We start from the raw sequence: 15,970 nt of genomic DNA, 5'->3' as shown, positions 1-15,970 counted from the left end.
TAGCTCAGGGAGACATGAATAAACAGACTAGTGTTTGAGTATAAGAAAATTTAATGCAACATCTTCCAAACAGGGAACAGAAGTCATAAGAAAATATCCAGACCATTAAAACCTACAACTAGGTTTATAGATAGGTCTGCCCCAAAGCCCTCTCACATCTCCCCCAACTGAAGCCAGCAAACCTTTACTAGTAACCCCAGTCGCTCTAGAAAAATTCCCCCTTCAGTTGGTCTCGCTCCACTGCCTTCTTTGATATCACATTATTTAACAAGCCTTAAAGTCCCTCAAATAACCCCAAGACAACCTGCCCAAGATAAAGCCCTAACCATGACACTAAGCCACGCGCCTATTTGCTCTCTTCTTTGTATTTCTGATGTAACTCGGCCACATCGTCCTGGGACACACGCACCCAGCCATCCTCTCGAACGTGGTACAGGTTCACTACTCCACCGGAGTAGGCATCACGATAAGTAGCTTGATAGATTGAACGCCGGGCCAGTTCTTGTGCCTCTTCTGGCTCCAGGTCATAGCTGTATCCTCTGTCCAGAACGCCATAAGCATACATAGAACCAGATCCCACAGAGAACACAGACCCAGACACACGGTTCCCTTCACTGTCCACATAGTACAGACCTGTGTGGAAAGGACCATTAGATGACTGGCAAAACATACCTCTACAGTACAATTTATTATAGGATTCATATATATATTTATATAAAGAAAGCGATGGCAGATTAGAACCATTCGGTCCATCTAGTCTGCCCAACCTCTTTATATGTATATAGATCAACAGATATACAAATGCTTTGGCTATGACTAAAGGGGTTTTATACATTTCCTCTAGATTGTGAGCAGGGTCCTCCTTCCCTCTTGTTTATGTAAGTCAAATTATTTTATATTTAGCTCCATCATATTTCGCTGCACTGTACTTATGTCCTGTTTACCCATTGTACAGCTCTGCAGAATATAATGGTACTACATAAAATATCTGATAAATGGCAAATGTTCTCTAAAATGTGTTATAATAAATAAGATTTCTCTAAAGGTCTGCATCAATCTCATTAAGTACATGCTACAATTCATGATTCCCCCAGTATTAGGAAAGGGGTACGCTTTATCACAAATATCAAAAGTTGATAATGCTGTACTCACCCTGACACACATACACACGCTAACACCACATATGCTGACATCAAATACTGATGCTATCATAACACACACGTTAACAGACTCCATGCAATAACATACACACTCGTCAAACGTATACACTCTCTAATGTCATACACTTTCACATACACACAAGCTCTACCTCCCCCATCATCACAGCTTCTTTTCCTTTCTCTTCTTTTTCACATGGAGCCCTGTCTCCAATGCAGCCAGTGGGAGCTTCTGTCCTACTACTACTTGGCCACATAACACAAATCATGTGACCCCCCACAGGGTGCCTCGGTTAGCCACAGTATAAGAAAATACAATACAGTATATATATTTTGGTTTTTACTCACCGGGACCTCTCTTGTCCCAACCAGATATCATGGTTCCCATGGACAACCCCATTCCTTTATACTGGTACACCATATTGGCCAGCAGCTTGGATGCAGCTGCTACAGAAATGCGTTCCTTGTTCCTTAGTTCATAGATGCGACACTGTCGAGCCAGGAGCCTTTCCCAGAAGCTGCAGTCTGCTGCTCCTCCAGCCATCGTGCCTAGTAAGTAAGGATTAATTTCAATAACTTTCTTCACTGTTTGTGAGGCAATGTAAGAGCCGGCGGTGGCACGTGAATCAACAGCGACGATCACACCATGACGGAACTGAAATTAAGAAATAGAATGTCATAAGAGTCAGATACCAGGACATGCTTAAAAAGCAGCTACCTCCCCCCATATTAAAATTTGAGAAACAATGTGCAAAAGAAACAACACACTTACTTACGCAATGATGCACACTAAATATTTAAACAATACTGTAGGAGAAGTGATAGAAAGTGTGAGTCAGACATACTATAGAGTGAGCGAAGAGCATCCATAGTGTCGAAAGCCTAGTTTTTACCAATAAATAGAACTATTAGTGGTAAGAGAGATGTCATAGTAAAAATAGTCTCATTCCTGATGTAGCAGGAAAAAATTTATATTAAAAGGGACTAATGAGTCCCTCTGCATGCGTGTGTGTGTGTGTGTGTGTGTGTGTGTGTGTGTGTGTGTGTATATATGTATGGAAACCACTACCACTGAGGGTGTGTAGCTGCAGCTTTTTCTAAATATCAATACTTTGTTTTCCTACGATGCATGGCACCTAAACAAACTAATATATGTAAAAACATTCGGACAACAGCTGATATACTGTGCAGAAAACTCGTACACAATGACTCAAAGGTACATTCTATGGCAGGGGTGGGCAATTAATTTTCCCATGGGGCCACATGAGAAATTGGAATGGTTTTAGAGGGCCAGACCTCTACAAACTACAAACTCCGAAGCCTTGTCCATTTTGTTAACTTATGTGCTGTTTAATAAAGTTATTCAAGCCTACGTCATTGGTAGAGGTGCTTGAATAAGTAAGGCCTGAATAACTATTAGCACAGCACAGAAGTGAACAAAATGAACAAGGCTTCGGAGTGCATACCGTATTTTTCGCTCTATAAGACGCACCTGCTGATAAGACGCACCTAGATTTTAGAGGAGAAAAAAAAGGAAAAAATATTTTGAGCTAAAACATGGGCTAAAATATTTATTACAATAACTGAATAAGCTATGAACACAGTAAGACACACGCAGTAAGACACACACAGACACAGTAAGACACACACAGACACAGTAAGACACACACAGACACAGTAAGACACACACAGACACAGTGAGACACACACAGACACAGTAAGACACACACAGACACAGTAAGACACACACAGACACAGTGAGACACACACAGACACAGTGAGATACACAGACACAGTGAGACACACACAGACACAGTAAGACACACACAGACACAGTAAGACACACACAGACACAGTGAGACACACACAGACACAGTAAGACACACACAGACACAGTAAGACACACACAGACACAGTGAGACACACACAGACACAGTGAGACACACACAGACACAGTGAGACACACACAGACACAGTGAGACACACACAGACACAGTAAGACACACACAGACACAGTGAGACACACACAGACACAGTAAGACACAGTAAGACACACAGACACAGTAAGATACACACACACACAGTAAGACACACACACACAAACACAGTAAGACACACACACAGTAAGACCTCCCTCCCTAACCCCCCTTCTCAGTATCTCCCCTCTAACTCCCTAACCCCCCCTTCTCAGTATCTCCCCTCTAACTCCCTAACCCCCCCTTCTCAGGATCTCCCCCCCCCGCCCCGGTCACTTACCTTAAACTCCTGTGTTGGAAGCGTGAGGCGTTTGTCTCGGGTGCCGGCGCTTCACTGCTGATCGCCGGCGTCTGACGTCATATGCCGGCGCCCAGCGTAAAGCGCCGGCACCCGAGACAAACGCTTCCAACACAGGAGTTTAAGGTAAGTGACCGGGGCGGGGGGGACACCGGACTCATTGGTGAGTCACCAGGACACTCTTTGCGGGCCGGTCCGAGCTATTCAGCGGGCCGGATGTGGCCCGCGGGCCGTGCTTTGCCCAGGTCTGTTCTATGGTCTGGCTCAACATAAGTTTTTCCTTTTGTCATCTACCTGTATTCTTATATTGATTATATTGAATAGCAATATCTTAACACATTACTATATTAAAATATAGCAATACATTTTTGGCTATAACTCCTCTAAATATTAATGTAAAAATATAGTATCAAAGCTGAATTTCCAAAGTCGACAGGGATTTTTTTTTTCCCCAGAACAATATTTTGTCATATATTATAACATTTTCCTAGTACTAAAATATGAAAAAAATCAGTTCTTGACAAAATCTCATTTAACTTCTTCACGTCTGAGGACTTTCTCTACTACAGAACAAAGACACTCACTTTTAATGCAGCAACACAGGACATCAATACATCTGGGCAACTATGACGAGATGTGAGTTTTTCAAGTGTGGCATATTGATTGGACTATTCCATTGGTTGCTACGGTGATCAGACCACTTTTAAACACTTTGCATCACTTTTCATACTTAGTCCTTCTTTACGTTATAAAGGAGAGTGTGCTTTTTCGTTTAACCGCACAATTCTTAAGCTTGTAATTATTAAAACACCTAATGTATCGGTTTGTCTTTGTCAATTCTCTTATTGCCATACCCCTTGAATATATATTATATTGAGGTCTGCGTAAATTGTGGAGGAAAAGGGGATTTTCATAGAACAGATTAAAAGATGTCTATACGTATGTTAGGAGCTATACATCAATTGATACCAATGTACCAAAAATATAAAAATAAATTGAGAATGAGAAACTACGGCGCTATTATAAACCCCAATGAACTGGCTGGCACCACAGTAGGAAAACGGCTTTATTACTCCCAATTTGGCATGATAATTAAGTTAATTTCCAGGACGCTAAATTAAGCCACTTGCACCTGTCAATGTGATGCTCTACCTGCTAGAAAAGTACCCCTTCTTATTAATTACTGACCCACCAATTACTTACAGATCTATAAAAATACCCACCATGCAGTAAGATCCATTATTCCTGCCCCCCAGCAAATTAAACATCCCCCCCCTAATGACTTCCATTCACAGCATCCCTGCCGCTATTTGTATAAATCATATTATTAAGGGCCACAGCCCCATCAATGAATTCCCTGGTTTCTATGGGCTTTATATAAATGGCGACCACATAAGCCCAAAGCGAACGAGGCCCTTCCATACAGACACATTAAACAATATCATTTGGTCTTGTCATATAAAGTGACCAGTTTACTCTAATAGCAGGACACATTATAATCAGGAATGCTGCGTAATCCCCATCATTGCGCACCTTGAAGGCAAGCGTGGTAGTCCCATGAAGAAACTCTATCCCGGGTTCGGCGACTCCCGTACCGGCCCCCGGAGGCAACTGGAAATTCAATGCCTCGTAGTCAGCGTTATTATTCGCCAAAATATCCCGGTGTCGGTTCCACAAAAGGCCTTCGCATTTCGCTACGCTAGCAAGCGCCATATTTACTCCTGGGAAGCCGGGAAAGCGTGCTTGCCAATGTTTTATACGACGTAAAGCGACGTCTTACGTCAGCACAATGATGCTGCAGAATCGGCAGACATATCGCAAAAGGGCATGACTAGGCTTGAAGCGCTTGTGTTGTATACGTGGTAGCCATTTTGGAAGTGGGCACGCCTGCGTTTTCGGGCTCTTCGTTAGGTTTCAGCGAGCAGTGTACGGTTTGGGATTTAGACATTGACTAGCGTTATAGAAATATTTTTAAAACAAACTTAAATAGAAAAAAACCCTCATCGTTTAATAGTGAACGCAGTATTAAAAGGACAGTTCAGTGTTGCAAACAGCAGTACCAATACAAAATGGCTAGTAAAATACTTTTTGTATGTGAAATCCCAGATGCCACCCATGCTGTCTGGATGGTGGAATACATGCAGAATAGTGAATGAAGATAATGTTTCCTTTCGCATAAAGGGTGCTGTGCCATTTTGTGAAGGTCGTTAAGTGGTTCCACGTCACTCTTTTGGGGTTATACTGATATACCGATACTGGTGGGTCGCAATCAGAGGTGGTTATGGAGAGTGGGCTCATTTGGGAAACCTGGCCACCATATGGTGGATGTTTTTGGACGCTGTCACTTGGTGTCCCGACGATGGATCAAGTCGCTTTTTGGAACATAACATCCTTGGACCCTAACTGTTTGTTGAGTGGCCATTGCTGGACATAGAACTGTAAGGAGGCACCGGGCTGCCTGGTAGTTGATGGGGTTTACTCCTGATCTAATTATATTTGTGTATATAAATGTCTGTGCTGTTCCCAACAAACTTAGTTGCTGTTTTCACCTCAACATTAGTACTGTCTGATTGGGGTGGCTGCTATGACAACTTATTAGCACTGTGTAGCTAAGTTCCGGCTAGCTATAGTGTGAGCACAGTTCTATTAGATTGCTGCCCCACTTCGTCTCACCAGCTCTAGCGTTGTCCAACACCGAAGGGGTTGAACCCGAAAGTCTGGGAAACAAGGAAGCAGGATTTGGTGGCTGTACCCAGTCGGGGTATATTATTATTATTAACTTTTATTTCTATAGTGCCAAGAATTTACGCAGCTCTTAATACAATACATACATTCAAGGGGTATGTAAGATGAGATGAATTGACAGACTAAGACAAACCGATACATTAGGTGAAGGGAGCCCTGCTGGCAAGCTTACAATCTTGAGGGAATGGGGTAACAAACATAAGACACAGAGAAAGGGTGAGAGGTAGTGTGGTTGTTGTATCAATGACAAGGAAGTTCTAGCAGCCAAGATGGTATGCTTCTGTGAAAAAGTGAGTTTTGAGATGTTACTTGAATGTTTGGAGGGAGGGTGAATGCTGAAGGTTCGGTGGAAGTAGATTCCAGAGATATGGTGCAGCCCGAGTGATATCTTATATACGGGAAAAGGAAGAGGTGATAAGTGAGGGGGAGAGCCTTAGCCCATGGGAAGAACGTGAGGATTGAGTAGTAGAGTATTTGCTTATGAGGGCAGAAATCTTTGGAGGAGCAGTGTTATGGGGGGCGTTATATGTTAGAACCAGGATTTCAAATTTAATTATAAAGGTAATAGGGGGCCAGTCAGTGTACTCGGGAACAGAATAGGAGCGGCGTGCAAGGAAGATAAGCCTAGTAGCAGCATTTAGGACAGACTGCAGAGGAAAGAGTCGAGACAGTGGAATGCCAACCAGAAGAGTGTTGCAGTAGTCAAGACAGGAAATGATAAGCGAATGAACCAGAGTTTTTGTGGATTCTTGGGTGAGGAATGGGCGGATGCGAGAGATGTTTTTTAGGTGCAAGCGGCAGGATCTGGCGAGGGACTGAATGTGAGCGATGAAGGAGAGGTCAGAGTCAAGTCATCGGGCCTGGTTAGTAGGAGAGATAGTAGTGTTGTTAATGGTGATAGAGAATTCAGGGAGTGGAGTGGGGATGGAGGGAGAGAAGATAATGAGTTCTGTTTTAGAAAGATTATGTTTCCGGTAGCTTTGTGACATCCATGAAGAAATAGCAGACAAGCAATTGGTAATACGGGACATGAGAGATGGAGAGAGATCAGGAGAAGTCAGGTATATTTGGGTATCATCTGCATATAGAGTTGATTAGTTTGCCAAGAGATTAAGTATAAAGAGAGAACAGCAGAGGGCCAAGGACTGAACCTTGGGGGACGCCAACCGAAAGTGGAAGGGGTGATGATGTCTTGACAGAGAAGCTGACAGAGAAGGAATGGTTAGACAGATATGAGGAGATCCAGGAGATCCAGGAGAGATCGAATGCCTGTAGAAGAAAGTGAGTCAAGAAGAATGTGATGATCAACAGTATCAAAAGCAGCAGAGTGATCCAAGAGTATTAGAATGGAAAAGTCACCTTTTGCTTTGGCAGCGAGCAAGTCATTGGATACTTTTGTTAGAGCTGTTTCAGTAGAGTGAAGGGGTTTGAAATCAGACTGTAGAGGGTCAAGGAGGGAATGAGAGGAGAGGAAGTTAGTAAGGCGATTGTACACAATCTGTTCAAGCAACTTTGAGATAAAAGGAAGCAGAGAGATAGGGTGGTAGTTAGACAGATGGGATCTGACAAAGGATTTTGTAGAATTGGTGGGATTAGCGCATGCTTGAAGGCTGTTGGTACAGTTCCAGATGATAGAGAAAGATTAAATAAGTGGGGAAGTGATGGACCAAGGGATGGACATAGAGACTTTGTGAGATGGGATGGGGTCAAGGGGACAGGTTGTTGAGTGAGAGGAAGAAAGAAGAGTGGCTATCTCTTCTTCAGTTGTAGGGGAAAAGGCAGTTAGTATGGGAGGAGTGGAGAGAGTGATGGTGGGTGGTGTAGGAGGGGGTTGTAAAGAAGAGAGGTCTTGTCTTTAAGTGGGTAGCAAGATCTTGGGCAGTAAGAGAGGTTTGTGGTGTGGGTATGGAGGGACAGAGAAGGGAGTTGAAGGCAGAAAAAAAATGTCGCAGGTTGGTAGAAAGGAAGGATATGAGAGTGGAGAAGTAGAGCTGTTTGCCGAACGAGAGGGCAGAGTTGTAGGTGCGATTTTTAGTGAATAAAGTCTCTGCTGGATTTGGATTTTTTGAAGTAGCGTTCAGCCTGAAGAAACCGTGTGGTATAGGTCGTCCCGTTACATACACTATATAGAAGTAGTGGGCCATCTAACCATTACACCAACATGAACTTTTATGACATCACATTCTACACTTTTTCACAAGATTTTGGAGTGTTTCTGTAGGAATATTTGGCCATATTATGTTCTCATGACAGGTGACCTTTGCATGTGTGCTGTGGTGCCCATAATTAAATAATCTATATATTGCCCTGGCAAAGCTTGAGGGAAATGTATATATTAATCAAAGTGTGTGTGGAGGGGGGTGACAGATAATTGGGTGGAAGCTATTCATCACATTACTATATAACTCCTAATGGAAAAGCTAAAGTACCTGTCACGTTCAGCGTACCAGAGTAGATGATGAGTGCAGAGTAGGACACTGTGTCCCAAAAGAGTTCACCCTCCAGCTTGTTCCCTCTTGGGTTGAGCCTTAGGGTTCACGCAGCCATGTGACATGCTAGGATCCTCCAGGGACTGGGGCACACTTCTAGGGAGCACAGGCAGGATAATCAGAAACATGCCATAGTTGGGAAAAAGGTCAGGATATTCTTATAACTATCGAAAAGCCAGAGAACAGAGTGTGGGCAAGCCAAGGTCGAGTAATAATATTATACAGGAATGCTCTGAACAAGAACACATTATGACTAGCATAGGTATGACCATCTGATGGCATAGCGTACCAGCTAACCAGCCTTAAATAGGCATCCTTATCAGAAATACGGTCTTTGACACCAAATTCAAAAGTGATGAGGTCGGAGCCTAGCCAAGGCATCGTGACATCACACTATTATGCACGCCCTCAGTGATCTTTAGTGCTGCAAGGCTGCATACGAGGCTGCAGTAAATCATCAATGCCCGAAGGAGCTGGGGCAGCGGCAGAATAGCTAGTGGACCTTTCGGTTGTCATGGCCTTCTGCTCCCCCATAGTGGAGTGGATTGCCTGCAGAGAGCTGGAGGGTGAGAAGTGCTAGCAGAAGGCCTGCCCCTACGGTGGGCCACAAGGTAATGACGTTACTTTTATCAAAGCTCCTCCACTGTAACCACAAGATTGGAGCCTATTATTGCCATATCTTAGAGTTGGCCTTTGGTTTGCAGTTTCCTCCTGATTCATTTATCTTTTGAATAAATAGTAAGTATACTTGCATTTTCTTTCAGGCAATGAAGCAAATGTTCTTGCAAGCTTGAACTTCTTCATAATGGATGCTACTGTGAGTTTCAGCTTTTTGTAAATGTTTTATAGTCATTGCCTAACTTGGAGAGATTAATGACCCTTTGCACACTTTGTTCTGTGTTCTTGGACATTAACCATGGTGATAGATGTAGGATTTCATGATGCTGCTGCCTCATTTTGTACCCTGAGGAAACAGGTGTCATTTTAAAGCTTCTGGAAGATATTCTATGAATTGTAACAGATCACAGTGTTGTTATGAGATATATTTTAGGAATGTTTTATCTTGGATTTTTTATATTGGTTACTGTATTTTTTAAATATAATGTTTATGTGTTTGGGGGTGGAGTTGTTTGTTTAATGAGGTTTATTGACATATGCGCCTCAAGGTGCTATGTGTCACTACTGCACTGTGTTCACATAGCTGCACATCACTAGAGCATCTGATTTTCGTTCAGCTATTTTTTCTGTCTAATTCTCCCCAGTATCGGCTCTTTAACAGACCCCTTCCTTAAAAGAGCAGAGTTTCCGCACATCCCTTCCCCGATTAGAGGAATGGGAGAGGCTGTCACCGGAGGGCATGCTGTGGCTCCTCCCTTTTGCTCAAGTACTCCAAGACAGAACCGCATCTCTTTTTCTCTGCAAATCCATCTGCATTATTCTGACTTCTTGGAATACTTCTGCAAAAGAAACCACTCGGGGATGCCTGATTAATAAAGCTAATACAGGGGATAAGCGGACAAAGAAATAAGACAGAAGAAGCAAAGGAAGAACCGGAGCTGCTAAAATGAGACAGGGACAGAAGTGGCTGGTGGAGAAGGTAGGGAGACAGAGAGAAAGTGGTAGACAGTCTGAGAGGGAGAGTGTGAGAGTAGGGGTAAGAGAGAGAGTGAAAAAGCAAGTAAATGAAAATTCTGAGCCCTCAGCTTCCATTTTTTTTTTCATTAGGGTTATACCTTGTTTTTGGACGATTTGTTAAATTTTAAATATGGATGAATTTGAATGTACAAGTCTAATTTGGATTAAAACCAACAAATTACATATAACCACATTTTAACATACAAATTTAATATTTGTGTTATAAACAGTACACATATGTATAATTTGTGTGTATTTATGGCTTATGGAGGCTCCGCCTCCAGACTCCCTTACCAATCTTCCTGAAATGCATTTCCCAAATTGAGACCTTTTAAGTGGCAAATAAAGTTCAATACAGACAAATATGAAGTTATGCATTATGAGAAAAATAATAACAATGCAATTTTTACTTTAAATCCTATCTCCCTGGGAAAAACTACTAAGGAGAGCAATTTTGGATTAATTGTAGTCAACGGTGTGCAATGCCAGTCAGCAGCTGCAAAGGCCAATAAGATATTGGCACATATAAAACAGGGTATTGTCTTGCCTTGTAAAAGAGACCTCACATTGAATATGTGGTGCAATTTTGGGCACCAGGGCTTTAATGGAAATTATTGAACTATAATAGGTGCAAAGGGGGCACCCTTTAATGTAATAACGGGATTGGAAGATCTAAGTTATGAAGAACGATTGAAAACATTGCATGTATATCTGTTAGAAAAACAATGTGTTAGAAGGTAAATCATAGCATTATATCAATATGAGCAGGGCAAATATAAAGAGCTCTCCAGTGACCTGTTCATAAACAGAAATGTACAAAGAACAAGAGGTCATCCTCTGAGACTGGAAGAGCGTAGTTTTCATACACCATAAAGGATAGAATAAATTTTATTAGCTTTTTGATCCAAGGAGATATCTGATTTTAGAGTCAGGAAATATTTTTTTCACCCTAAGTACAAAATCCCCATAATAGCTTAATTGAGTTTTTTTGCCTTCTTTTGGATCAAAAGCAGGAAGTAGAAGAGCTGAGCCTGATGCACTTTTTTACCTTGTTACTCTGTTATTATATCTACCTCAATATTGCTTTAGGAAGTGTTGTCAGTTGAGCGTATTTGTCATTGTTGTCCTTCAACGTAGCCAAAGCCAAATCAATATTTTCTGATGTTAAGAAAACAAGCCTGTGCAACCTATCACTTCATTTAGTGTCACATGTCTGTAAGCTGAAATTATCAGGTACAACTTGTGGTCTGTTTATTGCTCTGAGGACTGGGTGCAAAATAGCTAATTCTGTCCAGATAGCAGAACACGAAGACCCAAGAAAAGACATTCCAATCTGCTGTCTAAGTAAAAACGGTGACCTTTTATGGTAACATCGGGAATTTGATGGCACAACAAAAGGTCACAGTTTTCACTGCCATTGAAGCTGGAATTAAACTGGCCAGATGAAAAATTGAATTGGGCAGAAAGTGACATGATTAAAGAATTATTTATAGGCAGCACTGTCCTGTTCAGTAACAGTAGGTATGATGTTCTTAACACTCTATATGGATGTCAATTACAGAGTAGCTGGAATAGAATCTATAAAAGGGCCATATTCTTATCACGAGGTTGATTGTTAGGGGACCCCAATGGATTAATGTCCCAATGGACAGTAAACTTTAGGAAGGAATATATTTTTTAGAACTAGAATTTGAAGGCATGATCTGAAGTTGGATTTTGGTAGCCTTTGTAAAGTGCTTTTCTATACAAAAGACACCAGTGAGGATAGTTGGCTATCATGAAAAATTAAAAAGGGTTTATGGTGACAGACCATTGGTGAGTGAGATGGCCCATTCATTTGAATTCTGTCTGCAATTATATACACATATGTTTCTATGGTCTAAGTGCCCAGCTTATCATTTATATTAGTTACGTTTCCTTTATACACTATATAAATCAGCTGTACAATTGATTAACAATTGATCTTGGTATACTGTATATGCCATACTTCTATATAATACTTGATCATAGGAATTTTGTCAAAATCTGGTTTAATTGAAACACATGACTGAATAAAAACGTTTTGAAAGTCTATAGCCATGAAGCGGATAACATTGTAGCATCATGAAGCTATCTTCATTTCTTCGTACACAAGCGCTTGTAAGCGTCTAGTGCAACAGAGTGCAGGTAAACCTGCCCAAACAGAGCGTAATGCGTCCATCCAGAGTAGGAAAGAACAGCAAAACATTCATGAGCTGTACACAGCCCCTCTTATATAAATAAGAGGTTATTCACAATATTGTGGTTCAACAGCTGAAAGTTGCAGCCTTTAAGTTTGTTAATACCATCAAGAAGTCTATACATTCAATGGCTTTACAGAGTGTGTGTGGCTGGGATCTAAATCCCTCAAGACGGACTAAGCAGCCTGACCTCTTACCTCCTCCTACCTTAAGATTCTCTGATTCTCCTCATCTGTTTTTGCCACCACATGGCTTGGCATCTTATCATCGCAACCAGTCAGGTCCTCCACCACCGGAACATGGCACCACTACTCTGGCCTTCATCTATGCAGAGGGGGTAATGGTTGCAACTGACACACGCTCCTCTGCAGGGCATCTTGTTGCTAGTCCAGACAGCCGAAAAGCTACCCCCATCCACAGCCATCTCCTTGCTTCTACTTCTGGAAGTGCTGCCGACTGCCAGTTCTTTGGACGACTTTTGGCCAGAGAGTGTCGTCTCTATCAGCTACGAAATGGATGCATGCCTACTGTGAAAGGAGCAGCCAAAATGCTGAGTATGATTATGCTGCCATTCCGTGGCACAGATGTTTGTGCTGCCATCACTCTGTCTGGCTGGGATAAAAATGGGCCCTGTATTTGTTATGTATACAGTGACGGAACATTTCTCAGCTCTGATGTCATCTCTGTGGGATCAGGGTCCCCTTATGCTTACAGCATTATAGATGAGGGCTACAGGGCAGGAATGAAGGAAGAAGAGGCCGGCCAGCTAGCAAGGAGAGCAGTGTGCCATGCTGGGAGAAGAGATGCCTATTCTGGGGGGTTTGTGGATGTGTATTTGGTGACAAAGGAGGGATGCAAGAAAGATGCGAGGGAGGATCTAGTAGAACTGTACAACAAACAGAATTCCTAAATTTGTTGAGAAATGAAAATGTTTAACTATGAGATAAATTAAGGATCGGAATTAATTGTGTTAACGTAATCTTAAATATAGTTATTGTACTTTGTCTGGATTGTCTTAGTGTCTTTTAGTTATGTACCAAAGTGTTCTATGAGAGTGGGTAAAGGTAGCTGATAAGAATAACTATATACTTACTTTGTTAGTCACTGCAAATATTTCACACATAGTTGCGATTGTAAAGGTTTCTGTAAATCCAAATTGTTCTGAGATGTACTACTTGTTATGCCCTGGTTGCCCACCGTACAGCACTGTGGAGTATGATGGAGCTATATAAATCAATACATAATAATAAAAAAAAACAATACTACAAAATACAGTGACTGCAGAGATCACATTAAATCTGTAACACAAATTATTTAATCAGTTTGATTGAGCTGCCAATGCTCATGCTGGGATAACCAGAACATTTGGCCTGCTTCTGACCATCAAGGCCTAGAATTTGACATCCGTACCTGGAAACACTTGAAGTGGTCATCTTCTGCAAAATACATGCAGATTATTGTTTTAAACAGTTATTGCTCCTCTGTATAATGGAATGTGTGGCTTTGTTTTTTTGTCCTTTTTTAGTGGGTTTTTTTTCTGGCACTTTGGTGGGAACACTAGAATAGGTTCTTGGTAGTTGTAATAGCAGTGGTTTGTGGTCAAGTTTAGCAAGCACGGTTGAGTAATATAAAATGTCAAGACCCTGAGTTGCCTTCTTTTCTTTTCTTTTTGACACAGCAATATGTATTTTCCTGATGATGGAATGAAGTTTGTGCTATCGTGAATATTATATTAATTAGCATGCAGCAGCCTGGTTGCTGAATGCTAATCATGCTACTAAACTCTCGACATGCCTTCAGGACATTTGAATGTCCTTGGTGGAGACTTCTAAATAAAGCATGCCACGTTAAGATACACAAAAGAGCTAAAACATTGTGTGCCCTCTATTAGCAAGGGTGGCATGTAAATACAGTGCTTTGATTTTTTTAATAAATAAATAAATATGCACATTACATGTTTTTACTGTTTTTACTGGGATAATATTTGGTACGTTGGCAACAATAATAATAATAAAAAAAAAACCATGTATATACTTGATGTAGTTGCCAAACATTGTTGCAAAACAGTACATTTAAAAGAAAAATCAAAAAAAAAAATGATTGCTGACAGTCAGGATTTGTAGCATATTTTCATCAAAATGATATAATAAAGGGGAGGATTCTGAATCTCATTTCACCCATATAGCAGTGCAGCAGCCAATGTTTCTGTAATCAGTGCTGCTCAACCTGTTAAAATTGGAACATTTTACCTTTACATCCGGTAAAAAGAAAGGATGCAACAAAATTGTCACTGACAGGGTGGACTGGTCTATGTAATTGCTTAGCACTGATTGTCAAAAAATATCAGTGCAGAATTTACTAAAATGTTTCAATTCAAATATGTTACAGAGATCCCCCCCCCCTTTGTGCAAGTCAGCTATGTTTAGATTCATGTGAAATGACAAAGGTTTCGACACCTCTTTTTTTACATAGTGTACTTATGGAATTAAGTACCGTATTTGCTCGATTATAAGACGAGGTTTTTTCCAGAGCAAATGCTCTGAAAAATACCCCTCGTCTTATAATCAGGGTCGTCTTATAATCAGACCTCAAATAGGTCTGATTATGAGACTAAGATCCAGATCCCCCGCAGCGATGCAGAGGACCTGGATCCTCCTGTGTTAACCCCCCCCCCCCAACTTACCGGTACTTCTGAGTCCCCGGTGCTTAGTCCGGGCTGCGTGTAGAGCTCTACACGATACAATCGCGTAGAGCTCTACACGCTTCCCGGACTAAGCACTGGGGACCCAGATGCAGGGGACCTGGATCCTCCTGTGTTAACCCCCGACCCAACTTACCGGTGCATCTGAGTCCCCGGTGCTTAGTCCGGGCTGCATGTAGAGCTCCACGCGATATAATCGCGTAGAGCTCTACACGATACAATCGCGTAGAGCTCTACACGCTGCCCGGACTAAGCACTGGGGACTCAGAAGCACCGGTAAGTTGGAGGGGGGGGGCATAACACAGGAGGATGCAGGGGACCTGCATCCTCCTGTGTTATGCCCCCTCCAATTTACCGGTGCTTCTGAGTCCCCGGTGCTTAGTCCGGGCAGCGTGTAGAGCTCTACGCGATTGTATCGTGTAGAGCTCTACGCGATTATATCGCGTGGAGCTCTACATGCTGCCCGGACTAAGCACCGGGGGCTCAGATGCAGGGGACCTGGATCCTCCTGTGTTATGCGCCCCCCCAACTCAGAAGCACCGGTAAGTTTGGAAGAGGGAGGGGGAGTGTTAAATGGGGGGTGTAAGGCATTTCTGGAGGCAGAGTGCTCTGTGAAATGCTTTTTAACCCCTTTAATGCCACTCTGCCTCCTGAAATGCCTTAAACCTCCCTATATGCCATAATATGCCTTTTAATCCTCTAAGTGCCAGAGTGGCATATAGGGTTAAAAGGCATATCATGGGGCACAGT

At 42.1% G+C, this 15,970-nt stretch overlaps 2 protein-coding genes across 2 annotated transcripts; one reads left to right on the top strand and one right to left on the bottom strand.

The window, feature by feature from the left end:
- Nucleotides 1-346: 346 nt before the first annotated feature.
- LOC149300469 (proteasome subunit beta type-5-like) lies at nt 347-5,144 on the bottom strand. Its single transcript, XM_089484988.1, has 3 exons — nt 4,965-5,144; nt 1,506-1,812; nt 347-633 (listed from the first exon to the last, which is right to left on the bottom strand). The coding sequence occupies exons 1-3, from the start codon at nt 5,142-5,144 to the stop codon at nt 347-349; spliced, it is 774 nt and encodes a 257-aa protein (XP_089341114.1).
- A 7,502-nt stretch (nt 5,145-12,646) lies between these two features.
- LOC149300468 (proteasome subunit beta type-11-like) lies at nt 12,647-13,429 on the top strand. Its single transcript, XM_089484987.1, has one exon. The coding sequence runs from the start codon at nt 12,647-12,649 to the stop codon at nt 13,427-13,429; it is 783 nt and encodes a 260-aa protein (XP_089341113.1).
- Nucleotides 13,430-15,970: the final 2,541 nt, after the last annotated feature.

This window comes from Sceloporus occidentalis, unplaced genomic scaffold (assembly GCF_023333645.1).
Source record: "Sceloporus occidentalis isolate IW3139 unplaced genomic scaffold, rSceOcc1.0.p SCAF_24, whole genome shotgun sequence".
In the NCBI taxonomy this organism is placed as follows: Eukaryota; Metazoa; Chordata; class Lepidosauria; order Squamata; family Phrynosomatidae; genus Sceloporus; species Sceloporus occidentalis.
This window is presented reverse-complemented; position numbering and strand designations above follow the sequence as displayed.